Source organism: Aotus nancymaae, unplaced genomic scaffold, assembly GCF_030222135.1.
Source record: "Aotus nancymaae isolate 86718 unplaced genomic scaffold, 86718_ANA_hifiasm-v0.15.2.pri h1tg000028l, whole genome shotgun sequence".
In the NCBI taxonomy this organism is placed as follows: Eukaryota; Metazoa; Chordata; class Mammalia; order Primates; family Aotidae; genus Aotus; species Aotus nancymaae.
In genome coordinates this window covers 9,935,291-9,947,617 of record NW_026988441.1, presented here as the reverse complement: position 1 = coordinate 9,947,617, position 12,327 = coordinate 9,935,291, and the positions used below count along the sequence as shown (strand labels likewise).

At 51.2% G+C, this 12,327-nt stretch overlaps 1 protein-coding gene across 1 annotated transcript in view; it reads left to right on the top strand.

The window, feature by feature from the left end:
- The window catches only part of CLPTM1 (CLPTM1 regulator of GABA type A receptor forward trafficking), a 38,467-nt gene that overhangs the window by 14,704 nt on the left and 11,436 nt on the right, over positions 1 to 12,327 (top strand). Inside the window, exons 3-5 of the mRNA XM_012446683.2 lie at positions 2,673 to 2,796; positions 3,976 to 4,134; positions 7,946 to 8,063. Coding sequence (XP_012302106.2) covers positions 2,673 to 2,796; positions 3,976 to 4,134; positions 7,946 to 8,063 — 401 coding nt within the window. The remainder of the gene's footprint in view (positions 1 to 2,672; positions 2,797 to 3,975; positions 4,135 to 7,945; positions 8,064 to 12,327) is intronic.

The window sequence follows — 12,327 nt, the reverse complement described above, 5'->3', positions numbered from 1 at the left end:
TTGTTCCCTCCTTCCTAGGGGTGGAGGCTTGTGCCTTGCTGGGTCTTAGTTTCCTGTAGGGTAGGTTTCTGGTTACCTTATATGTCATATGTGCCCTGGGCTAGCATTTCTTTTCTTTTCTTTTTTTTTTTTTTTTTGGAAACAGAGTCTCGCTCTGTCGCTCAGGCTGGAGTGCAGTAGCATGGTCATGGGTCACTGCAGCCTCTACCTCCTGGGCTCAGGTGATTCTCCCACCTTAGCCACTGAGTAGCTGGGACTATAGGCATGCTACATGCTGCCATAACTGGCTAATTTTTGTAGTTTTTGTAGAAACAGTGTCTGTGTTGCCCAGGTCTCAAACTCCTGGGCTCAAGCAATCCACCTGCCTCGGCCTCCCAACGTGCAGGGCTTACAGGTGTGCGCCACCACGCCCAGCCTAGGCTAGCATTTTTGTCACCTATGAAAACACCTAGCAGATGTCCTCAGGCACATGAAGAAGCTTATCGAGCTCCTTTACTTTTTTTTTTTTTTCCTAGACCTGCAAATCCAAGATCCTTTACTACTACTTTTTTTTCAGACGGTTTTGTTCTTGTCGCCCAGGCTGGAGTGCAATGGCGCGATCTCGGCTCACTGCAACCTCCTCCTCCCAGGTTCAAGTGATTCTCCTGCCTCAGCCTCCCCAGTAGCTGGGATTACAGGCATCTGCCATCATGCCTGGCTAATTTTTGTGTTTTTAGTAGAGACCGGCTTTCACCATGTTGCCCAGGCTGGTCTCGAACTTTTGAGGTCAAGCAATCTGCCTGCTTCAGATTCCCAAAGTGCTGGGATTACAAGTGTGAGCTGCTGCACCTGACCCAATTATACTTTTAAATCTATTTGTGTGTGTATTTATTAAGACAGAGTCTTGCTTTGTCACCCAGGCTGGAGTGCAGTGGTGCCATCTCAGCTCACTTGCAACCTCCGCCTCCTGGGTTCAAGCAATTCTCCTGCCTCAGTCTCCTGAGTAGCTAGAACTACAGGTGCCCTCGACCACATGCAGCTAATTTTTGTATTTTTAGTAGAGATGGGGTTTCACCATATTGGCCACGCTGATCTCGAACTCCTAACCTGGTGATCCTACTACCTCGGCCTCCCAAAGTGCTGGGGTTACAGGTGTGAGCCACTGCGCCCGGCCAGATTATTTTTAAATATATAATTAAATTACTTTCGGCTATAGTTGCCCTGTTGCGCTGTCAAATACTAGATCTCATTCATTATTTCTATTCTTTGTAGCCATTAACAATCCCCAGGTCTGTGCTTTTGAAGTGCTGGGATTCCAGATTTTTTCTTTTTAAAATCTCAATGTTTATTATTTTTTATTTATTTATATTAGTTCACCCATCTGCACACTGAAGGGGTTCCAGATTCTTTTTTTCTTTTTTTTTTTTTTTTTTTGAGACGGAGTTTCGCTCTTGATACCCAGGCTGGAGTGCAATGGCGCGATCTCGGCTCACCGCAACCTCCGCCTCCTGGGTTCAGGCAATTCTCCTGCCTCAGCCTCCTGAGTAGCTGGGATTACAGACACGCGCCACCGTGCCCAGCTAATTTTTTTTGTATTAGTAGAGACGGGGTTTCACCATGTTGACCAGGATGGTCTCGATCTCTTGACCTCGTGATCCACCCGCCTCGGCCTCCCAAAGTGCTGGGATTACAGGCTTGAGCCACCGCGCCCGGCCTCTTTTTTTTTTTTTGATACGGAGTTTCGCTCTTGTTACCCAGGCTGGAGTGCAATGGCGCAATCTCGGCTCACCGCAACCTCCACCTCCTGGGTTCAGGCAATTCTCCTGCCTCAGCCTCCTGAGTAGCTGGGATTACAGGCACGCACCACCATGCCCAGCTAATTTTTTTTTTTTGTATTTTTAGTAGAGACAGGGTTTGACCATGTTGACCAGGATGGTCTCAATCTCTTGACCTCGTGATCCACCCGCCTCGGCCTCCCAAAGTGCTGGGATTACAGGCGTGAGCCACCACGCCTAGCTTTTTTTTTTTTTTTTTCAGACGGAGTCTCGCTCTGTCTCCACGCTAGAGTGCAGTGGCATGATCTCGGCTCACTGAAACCTCCGCCTCCCGGGTGCAATTCATTGTCCTGCCTCAGCCTCCTGAGTAGCTGGGACTATAGGCGTGTGCCACCACGCTCAGCTAATTTTTGTGTATTTTTAGTAGATACAGGGTTTCACCATGTTGGCCAGGATGGTCTTGATCTCTTGACCTCAAGATCCACCTGCCTTAGCTTCCTAAAGTGCTGGGATTACAGGTGTGAGCCACTGTGCCCGGCCAGGGGTTCCAGATTCTTAGCATCCTCTTGGGGGGTTCTGGGGGTTCGATGGCAGGTTTCCCAGTCTCAGGTTTCCCGAGTCAGCCCCTGCAGCCCTGTGCTCACCAGGAGCTCCTGGAAGACTGAGTCAGGGGTCTGCATGCAGACCAGGGCACTGCAGCCCCCGCTGTACTGCCAAATGGTGGCATCTGGGCTCTCTCCCCAGATACGGTCTTTGGGGACATCTTATCTTCTTGCCAGCCCTTCGACTATCTTCTCCCTGACTTGGTCACCAGGTCCTGGTCAGGCGCTGCATGTGCTGAGTCAGAAGGAAGTCAGGTGGGTCTGTGGCGGAGAGCCAAGGCTGGGGGACTCACCACCTTGCTGCTTCTCTCCTCAGAATCTTCATCATCTGGGCCATTAGCAGCTGGTTTCGCCGAGGGCCAGCCCCTCAGGACCAGGCGGGCCCTGGAGGAGCCCCACGCGTCGCCAGCCGCAACCTGTTCCCCAAAGACACTTTAATGGTAACTGCCGGGTAGTAGGGCAGAGTTGGGAGATGATGGGGCGAGGAGGTGCGGATTGTGGAGGAGTGATGTCAGCAGTCTGGAAAGACCAGGTTCCTGCTCACTGGCAGGTCTAGGAAAGCAGGTCCAGGGTTGAGGAACTCTGGGTCCATCTCCGTCACATGAGACCTGTGTCACCCAAAGGAAAAAGCAAATACTTTTGGTTAAAATATCTAACCAGGGTCTTTGGATGTTATATTTCAAAAGTATGTTCAGCCTTTAAAGGTTGCAGAGGGAGGTGTGCAAGGGAGGGAGGGTGAGAGGTGGGGAGGGCAGGGAGCCAGCAGAGGCTGTCAGGAGGTGGGCACAGAAGGAGAGGAGACCTACACTTCCATAGTGGGCTTGGGCACGGGCAGGGCTTCGGGAGCATCCAAAGCAAAAGCGTTTAGACCTGTCAGTCTAGACTTTTCTGAGCAAACATGGCCATGGGGTCTTGAGAAAGAAGGAAGTTCTTGTTGGCTCACCATGCTTTTTTTTTTCTAAGATGGAGTCTCACTCTGTTGCCCAGGCTGGAGTGACTACATTGGTATAATCTCAGCTCACTGCAACCTCCGCCTCCCGGGCTCAAGTGATCCTCCTGTCTCAGCCTCCCGAGTAGCTGGGATTGTATGTGCCACCACGTCCGACTAATTTTTTGTGTTTTAGTAGAGCTGGGGTTTCACCTTTTTGCCAGGCTGGTCTCAAACTGCTGACCTCAAGTGATCCACCTGCCTTGGCCTCCTAAAGTACTGGGATTTTAGGCGAGACTCACCACGCCCAGCGGCTCACAGTGCTTTTGTAGTTCCAGACTGCTTTGTCCATAAGTCTGCAGAGCTCTGATCAGGAAGGCCCAGCAGCCACAAGGGCAGGAGATCATTGAGGGAGCTCCTGCCCCTTCTGCCCCTAAATTCTTGTTGGCAGACTGGTCCAGGTGTTCTTTGTTCATTGACTTCACAGGCTCAGACCAGGACAGACATAGTGGAATGAGAAAAGGGAAAATATGTTCTCTCTGCTGCTCTTCCTCTCTCCTCTCCCCTGCCCTCCGTAATTACTGTTCCTCTGAGTGTGCTGACCGCTGCCATAGCTCTTCCTCTGTTCTTTAGCCAGCCTGCAGAGGCGCTGAAGAGCAGGCCTGACGCTGTTCCCTTCCCTTCTCAACAGAACCTGCATGTGTACATCTCAGAGCACGAGCACTTTACGGACTTCAATGCCACCTCAGCACTCTTCTGGGAGCAGCACGACCTTGTGTATGGCGATTGGACTAGCGGGGAGAACTCAGACGGCTGCTACGAGCACTTTGCTGAGCTTGACATCCCACAGGTGAGGGGCAGCTTCTGGTTTCTGGCCCCATGGCTGCCTGACTGGCACTGAAGGACCTTTCCTCCAGTCCACTCCTTTTTGAAGGCGTGTGGAATTCTGGCTTCAGGCTTGGGACCCTTCCCTGGGTTCACATGCTCTGTGACCACAGGCAGGTCCCTGAGGTCTCTGGGCTTCACTTTGCCCTACCTGAAAAAGGTAGAGGCCGGGCACGGTGGCTCACGCCTGTAATCCCAGCACTTTGGGAGGCTAAGGCAGGCAGATCACCTGAGGTCGGGAGTTCGAGACCAGCCTGACCAACATGGAGAAACCCCATCTCTACTAAAAATACAAAATTAGCCAGACGTGGTGGCACATGCCTGTAATCCTAGCTACTTGGGAGGCTGAGGCAGGAGAATTGCTTTAACCTGGGAGGCAGAGGTTGCGATGAGCCGAGATCGCGCCGTTGTACTCCAGCCTGGTCATCAGGAGCAAAAATCTCCATCTCAAAATAAAAAAATACAAAAATTAGCTGGGTGTGGTGGCAGGCCTCTGTAATCCCTACTCAAGAGACTGAGGCAGGAGAATTGCTTGACCTCAGGGGGCTAGGTTGCAGTGAGCCGAGATCACACCACAGCACTCCAGTCGGGGCAACAGAGCGAGACTTTATCTCAAAGCAAAAAAAGAAAAAGGTAGATAAGGGTGGAATTGGCCTGGGACCCTCCCAGCTACCTCTGAGGCTGTGCAGTCCTCGACTTTAAACCAGTGAAAGATTAGTAATTGTCCTTGGGGATGTTTGCCTATCACCAGTTTATCCGACAGCCCTGTTTCAAAATAATAAGAGTTTTGAGCAATTACTATGTGCAGGGTACTAAGCTAGGCTGACCTATGGAAACCTCCCGGCAACGCTGTGAAATAGGAACTGTGATCATTCTCATTTAACATATGAGGAAACTGAGACACAGGGAGGGAAAGTGACTTACCCAAGGCCACATCACATGAGAGATTCAAACTCCGGCTCTATGGCCATGGCCTCTCAGAGCCCCAGGATTAAATCTTGCCTCCTCCAGGAAGCCCTCCCTGACCCTCAGAGCACTCGGGCTTGGTTAAGTGCCCTCTCTGGGGAACCTGCTGGGCTTCCCTGTCCCAGCCCACTCTGGGGCCTCCCTGTGACAGGTCTTTCTACTCTATGGGACTGTGAGCCTTGTGATGATAAGGCTGGGGCTGCCTAGATCCCTTCTGTGTCCCCAGCACTGCCCAGTGTGGGACTGGGCCGAGAATCAACAAATACTGAACAAGGAAAGGGGACATCTTTTTGGGGCCTTCTTCAGCTGAGTCTAAGACAGCTGCCCTCATTCCTTTCTCCCCAGCAGGCCTTCTCCTCATTCTTGGGTTGGAGGGCACATTTCTGTTCTGTTTCTTTCTGGATGGCTAGAAGCAGAATGTGGACACAGTCATTCTTTTTTTTGAAACAGAGTCTTGCTCTGTCACCCAGGCTGGAATACGGTGGTGTGACCTTGGCTCACTGCAACTTCCATCTCCCGGGTTCAGACTGTTCTCATGTGTCAGCCTCCTGAGTAGCTAGGACTGCAGGCACACCCAGCTAATTTTTGTATTTTTTTTTTTTTGAGACGGAGTTTCGCTTGTTACCCAGGCTGGAGTGCAATGGTGCGATCTCGGCTCACCGCAACCTCCACCTCCTGGGTTCAGGCAATTCTCCTGCCTCAGCCTCCTGAGTAGCTGGGATTACAGGCACGCACCACTGTGCCCAGCTAATTTTTTGTATTTTTAGTAGAGACGGGGTTTCACCATGTTGACCAGGATGGTCTCGATCTCTTGACCTCGTGATCCACCTGCCTCGGCCTCCCAAAGTGCTGGGATTACAGGCGTGAGCCACTGCGCCCAGCCCAATTTTTGTATTTTTTTTCTTTTCGGCAGGTGAGTTGCTACACACTCCTTAATGGATTCCGACTTCCATGGCCACCGTCCTAATTTTTGTATTTTTAGTAGAGACAGGGTTTCACTATCTTGGCCAGGCTGATCTTGAACTCCTGACCTCAAGTGGTCTGCTTACGTTGGCCTCCCAAAGTGCTGGGATTACAGGTATGAGCCACTGCGCCCTGCCATCATTCTTTTCTTTTTGAGATGGGATCTTGCTGTTGCCTAGGTTGGAGTGCAGTTGCACGGTTACAGCTCACTGCAGCCTCAACCTCCTGGGCTCCAATGATCCTTTAACCTCAGCCTCCCAAGTAGCTGGGACAACAGGTGTGCACCACCATGTCCAGCTAATTTTTTGTGTTTTTCATAGAGATGGAGTTTCGACATGTTGCCGAGGCTGGTCTCAAACTCCTGAGCTCAAGCGATCCTCTCACCTCAGCCTCCCAAAGTGCTGGGATTACAGGCATGAGCCTGTAATGAGTGGGCTGGGATGGGGAAGCCCAGCAGGTGTGACAACCCAGTGAGGGCGCCCTACCTGCCTGGACACAGACTTTCTAACCTGCACTGAGACGTGACTCCCACAGAGACCTCAAGCCCAGCCCCCAGGCCTTGCCCCAAGATCCAAGGACGGACCAGGGTGTGCAGGCCCAGCAGGGGGATCTGCTTCCAAGGCCTTGGATATAAGTCGAAGCTTCAGGGGTCTGGGTGGACTTAAAAGGCAGGAGAGCTGGGCACAGTGGCATATGCCTGTAGGCACAGCTACTCGAGAGGCTGAGGTGGGAGAATGGCTGGAGCCCAGGAGTTAGGACTGTAGTGCACCATGATTGCAACTGCAGATAGGCAGTGTGCTCCAGCCTGGACAACACAGCAAGACCACATCTCTACAAAAGGCAGGAGAGTGAGGCGAACACAATGTGGCCAAATGAATATGAGCTCTCCTCAAGGATCAGAGAGATTCAGCTCTGGGCTTTGTCTCCAGCCCCTGGGCAGCTTGTCTCCCTTCTTGAAGCCTCAGTTTCCTCATCTGTATCAAGTGAGAATAGTCCCCCTTCCCTGGGAGGCAAGGAGACTTGAGATAATGAGGAAGGCTTGGGCAGACAGGGGCCAGCTGGAGGTAGCAGGGAGTAGTGCCCAGGATTCCAGAGACTGGATTTCCATCTGTGTACTTGCCACACACTATGTAACCCCTTGGCATGAGCCCGTTTGCTTCATCTGCAAAATGTGGTAGTCATGTGACCCATTGCATAAGGTCAATGAATGTTACATGTGTGCTAACTCAGTGGATTAGGGAGCTACTGTCCGAAGCGCCCAGGGCAGGGTCTGGCCCATCGTAGGAGCTCTGTGTCGGTCAGCTGCTTCTTCCTGCTGAGTGAACTTTTTTTTTTTTTTTTGAGACAGAGTTTTGCTCTTGTTGCCCAGGCTGAGGTACAGTGGCATGATCTTGGTTCACCGCAGCCTCCACCTCCCAGATTCAAGCAATTCTCCTGCCTCAGCCTCCCAAGTAGCTGGGATTACAGGCATGAGCCACTGCACCTGGTCTCCTGCTGAGTGGACTTAATGAGAGCTTGTTGGCTGAGCTGTTTGCCAGTGCTCTGGGTAGTCCCTGCAGTGGTGCCCTCAGGTCAGCGCTGTGGGGACCTTGCATCCTCCATGTGGGGCCCTGAGGCTCGGAGAAGCTGAGCTCACATGGCCATGACAGGTAGAGCGGGGATCTGAGTCTGACTGACTCCAGCGTTTAACTCTAAACCACCCAGCTACATGCCCCACCTTGAGGACTCAGTAAATGGCCAGAGAATTGAGGGGGAGGAAACTGCTGGGGGCACATGTCAGGCAGGGCTTTAAAGTATCCTTCATCCCAGGTGCCCAGCTTGCCTACCTGACCTTCCGTCTCTTGCAGAGCGTCCAGCAGAATGGCTCCATCTACATCCACGTTTACTTCACCAAGAGTGGTTTCCACCCAGACCCCCGGCAGAAGGCCCTGTACCGCCGGCTTGCCACAGTCCACATGTCCCGGAGTAAGTGCTTTTCTGCAGCCAGGACCCACTGTCTAGGGGGCCAGCATCCTGGGAGCCTCCAGGCTGGTGTGGTGGACAGTACATCCCAGGTCCAGGAGGGCAGGCAGGAAGCCTGTGCTCAGAGAGGGTGGAATTGGCAGGGCAGGCTTAAGCCTCACCCACCCTTAAAGAACCCTGTGGACACTAAGCAGGGAGACCCACGGAGGAAGGGCTCAGGGAACAGAGAGGTACTGGCCAGAAAGAGCATTTGGAGACAGGGACTCTTGGAGAGGAGGAGACGGACTTTACCAAGCTGGAGGAAGGGCCAGGGGTGGATTGTGCACTGTAGGGGCCTGATAGAAGTAGACGCTCAAAAATAATTCACACTTGTAATTCCTAGCACTTTGGGAGATGAGGTGGGCAGATTGCTCGAGCCCAGGAGTTTGAGAACAGCCTGGGAAACATGGCACAACCCTGTCTCTATCAAAAAAGATAGAAAAATTAGCTGGGCATGTGCCTGTAGTCCCAGCTACTCAGGAGGCTGAGGTGGGAGGATCGCTTGAGCTCAGGAGGTGAAGGTTGAAGTGAGTCGAGATCACACTATTGTACTCCAGCCTGGTGACAGACCGAGAACCTGTCTCAAAAAGATAGATAGAGGCCAGGCGTTGTGGCTCATGCCTGTAATCCCAGCACTTTGGGAGGCTGAGGCGGGCGGGTCGGGCGGGTCATCTGAGGTGAGGAGTTCGAGACCAGCCTGACCTACATGGAGAAACCCTGTCTCTACTAAAAATACAGAATTAGCCAGGTGTGGTGGCACATGCCTGTAATCCCAGCTACTTGGGAGGCTGAGGCAGGAGAATCGCTTGAGCCCAGGAAGGGGAGGTTGCAGTGAGCTGAGATGACACCATTGCACCCCAGCCTGGGCAACAAGAGGTAAACTCTATCTCAAAAAAAAAAAAGATAGATAGATGGGTAGATAGGTGAAATTCAAAAAATAGCCTGGGCAATGTAGTGAGACTTTGTCTCTACAAAAAATAATAGCCAGGTATGGTGGTGAGCACCTGTGGTTCCAGCTACATGGGAGGCTGAGGTGGGAAGATCACTTGAGCCTGGGAGTTTAAGGTTGCAGTGAGCTGTGATTGCACCACAGCATTCCAGCCTGGGTGACAGCAAGTCCACGTCTCTCAAAAAAACAATAGTATAAAAAATAAAACTGCCAGTGTTCGCAGCTACTTGAGAGGCTGAGGTGGGAGAATCAGCATGAGTTTTGGACGGGACAAACATTCAAACCATAGCATTGTCCACCCTCTTGTTTTCGGGAGGGTAATAATTGTTGGCATCTTTCTGCTTGCCTGGCTCTTTTTTTTTTTTTTCTTTGAGACAGGATCTTGCTCTGTCACCCAGGCTAGAGTGCAGTGGACGATCTCAGCTCACTGCAACCTCCCAGGTTCAAGTGATTCTTTCACCTTAGCCCCCCAAATAGCTGGGGCTACAGGCACACGCCACCACGCCCAGCTAAGTTTTATATTTTTAGTGGAGACAGGGTTTCACCGTGTTGGCCAGGCTGGTCTCAAACTCCTGACCTCAAGTGATCTGTCCGCCTCGGCCTCCCAAACGGCGGGGATTACAGGCATGAGTCACTGCACCCAGCGTTGCCTGGCTTTTTGTGACCTTTTTCCTTGAGTCCTCTCTCCTGATTGGCAGCCATAGAAATCTCGCTGTACCTGTTTGAGCGGATCTGGAGAATGGCCTCCTCAGAAAGCCCCCCATTCTCCTGACAGGAATTCCGTGTACTCCACCCAGCTTTCATTTTATTGAGGACTATTCCAGACATTCCCTGTAGATTTGGTTAAGATCCATCTGGCTGGTTCTGGGTGGCACATTAGCAGACGGAATTCTATTTGTATTTTAGGTCTTTCCTACTTCTTTTAGTATAAAAATGTCCTAAAGGATGACAATTTTTTTATCACCTATGCTGGATGAAATGAAAAGTTGATGACATTGCATGGGTCCCCAGAATTGACTTGGAAAGGTTTCGTGCAGTTAGTTGAGCCCTGATCTGAGTGAGTGTGTCTGCAGAATGTGCTGTGTCAGTGTGTCCCAGCCAGCTGGCGTCCATGTGGTGAGATCTTTGGAGAACCGGGCAGAGGTGGCTTGAGGGGGTGTGACCTACAGGGATGGCCTCTCAGATGCTTCCCTGCAGGGGACACACCAGGGGTCCGGTTAAACAGCCTGATGCTTCCAGAGGTCGCTCTGAAGGTGACCTAACTGGGTAGCTCTTCACCACATTCTTGTACCCCTGTTTGATAGTCACCTGATCACCCTGTTGATCCGAATCGATGGCAGTATTTTCTGTGGTTTTGTCTTTGGTGAATGTGATCCATATCGTTGTGTGGTGAGGTTTATTCACTGTCAGTCTGGTCTGTAAAACAGAATCTGCAAGCCAGGCGCAGTGGCTCACGCCTGTAATCCCAGCACTTTGGGAGGCCGAGGCGGGTGGATCACGAGGTCAAGAGATCAAGACCATCCTGGTCAACATGGTGAAACCCCGTCCCTATTAAAAATACAAAAAATTAGCTGGGCATGGTGGCGGGTGCCTGTAATCCCAGCTACTCAGGAGGCTGAGGCAGGAGAATTGCCTGAACCCAGGAGGCGGAGGTTGCGGTGAGCCAAGATCACGCCATTGCACTCCAGCCTGGGTAACAAGAGCAAAAAAACTCCGTCTCAGAAAAACAAACAAACAAACAAAAAAAAACAGAATCTGCAGCCAGTGAACCTGAAAAGGATACTAGGATCATCCAGGCCTTCCTCCCCAGCCTTGGAGCTGGGACCCTCAGAGCAGGGACATAGAAGGACTTGGAGTGAGCCACCTACCAACTCCAAGGTGAAGGAGAATGTGGGTTCAGAAAAGTCCCCTTTTGGCTGGCCAAGGTGGCTCATGCCTGTAATCCCAGCACTTTGGGAGGCTCAGGCAGACGGATCACTTGAGGTCAGGAGTTCAAGACCAGTCTGGCCAACATAGTGAAACCCTGTCTCTACTAAAAATACAAAACTTAGCTGGGCATGGTGTCATGTGCCTGTAATCCCAGCTACTCAGGAGGCTGAGATGGGAGAATTGCTTGGACCCCAGAGGCAGAGGTTGCAGTGAGCTGAGATTGTGCCACTACCACTCCAGCCTGGGTGACAGAGTGAGGCATTTCTTTTTTCTTTTTTTGAGAGGGAGTCTCACTCTGTCACCAGGCTGGAGTGCAGTGACACAATCTCGGCTCACTGCAACCTCCGACTCCCTGATTCAAGCTATTCTCCTGCCTCAGTCTCCCAAGTAGCTGGAATTACAGGTGCCTGCCATTGTACCCAGCTAATTTTTGTATTTTTAGAAGAGATCGGGTTTCACCATGTTGGCCAGATGATCTGGATCTCCTGACCTTGTGATCCGCCCGCCTCTGCCTCCCAAAGTGCTGGGATTACAGGCGTGAGCCACCATGCTGGCTGTGAGACTACATTTCAAAAAAAAGGAAAAACCCACTTTTTCCCCAAAAGGCCAATAATCGCTATTGTAGAGCAACTCCATCCCATGGAGCTAGAATATGAGTCAGAGAAGGCATTAAAAGTAAAGAAAGGCCAAGCACAGTGGCTCATGTCTGCAATCCCAGCACTTTGGGAAGCCAAAGTGAGAGGATTGCTTGAGCCCAGGAGTTCAAGGCCAGCCCTGGCAGCATAGGGAGACCTCATCTCTACCATTGAAAAAAAAAATTTTTTTTTTGAGATGGAGTTGCACTCTTGTTGCCCAGACTGGAGTGCAGTGGTATGACCTACGCTCACTGCAACCTCTGCCTCCCAGGTTTAAGTGGTTCTCCTGCCTCAGCCTCCTGAGTAGCTGAGATTACAGGCATATGCCATCATGCCCAGCTAATTTTGTATTTTTACTAGAGACTGGGTTTCTCCATGTCGGTCAGGCTGGTCTCGAACTCCTGATCTCAGGTGATCTGCCTGCCTCGGCCTCCCAAATGTTGGGATTATAGACGTGAGCCAAAAAAAAAATTTTTTTTTTTTTTTTTTGGCAGGATCTAGGCCAAAAAAAATTTTTTTAATTAGCCAGTTGTGGTGGTACACACCTGTAGTATCCTCTGACTCAGGAGACTGAGGTAGGAGGATCACTTGAGCCCAGGAGTTCAAGGCTGCAGTGAGCTGTGATCAGGCCACTGCACTCTAACCTAAGCAACAAAGTGAGACCCTGTCTCAAAAAGAAATATAAATAAAATAATACAAAGGTAAGGCCAGGAAC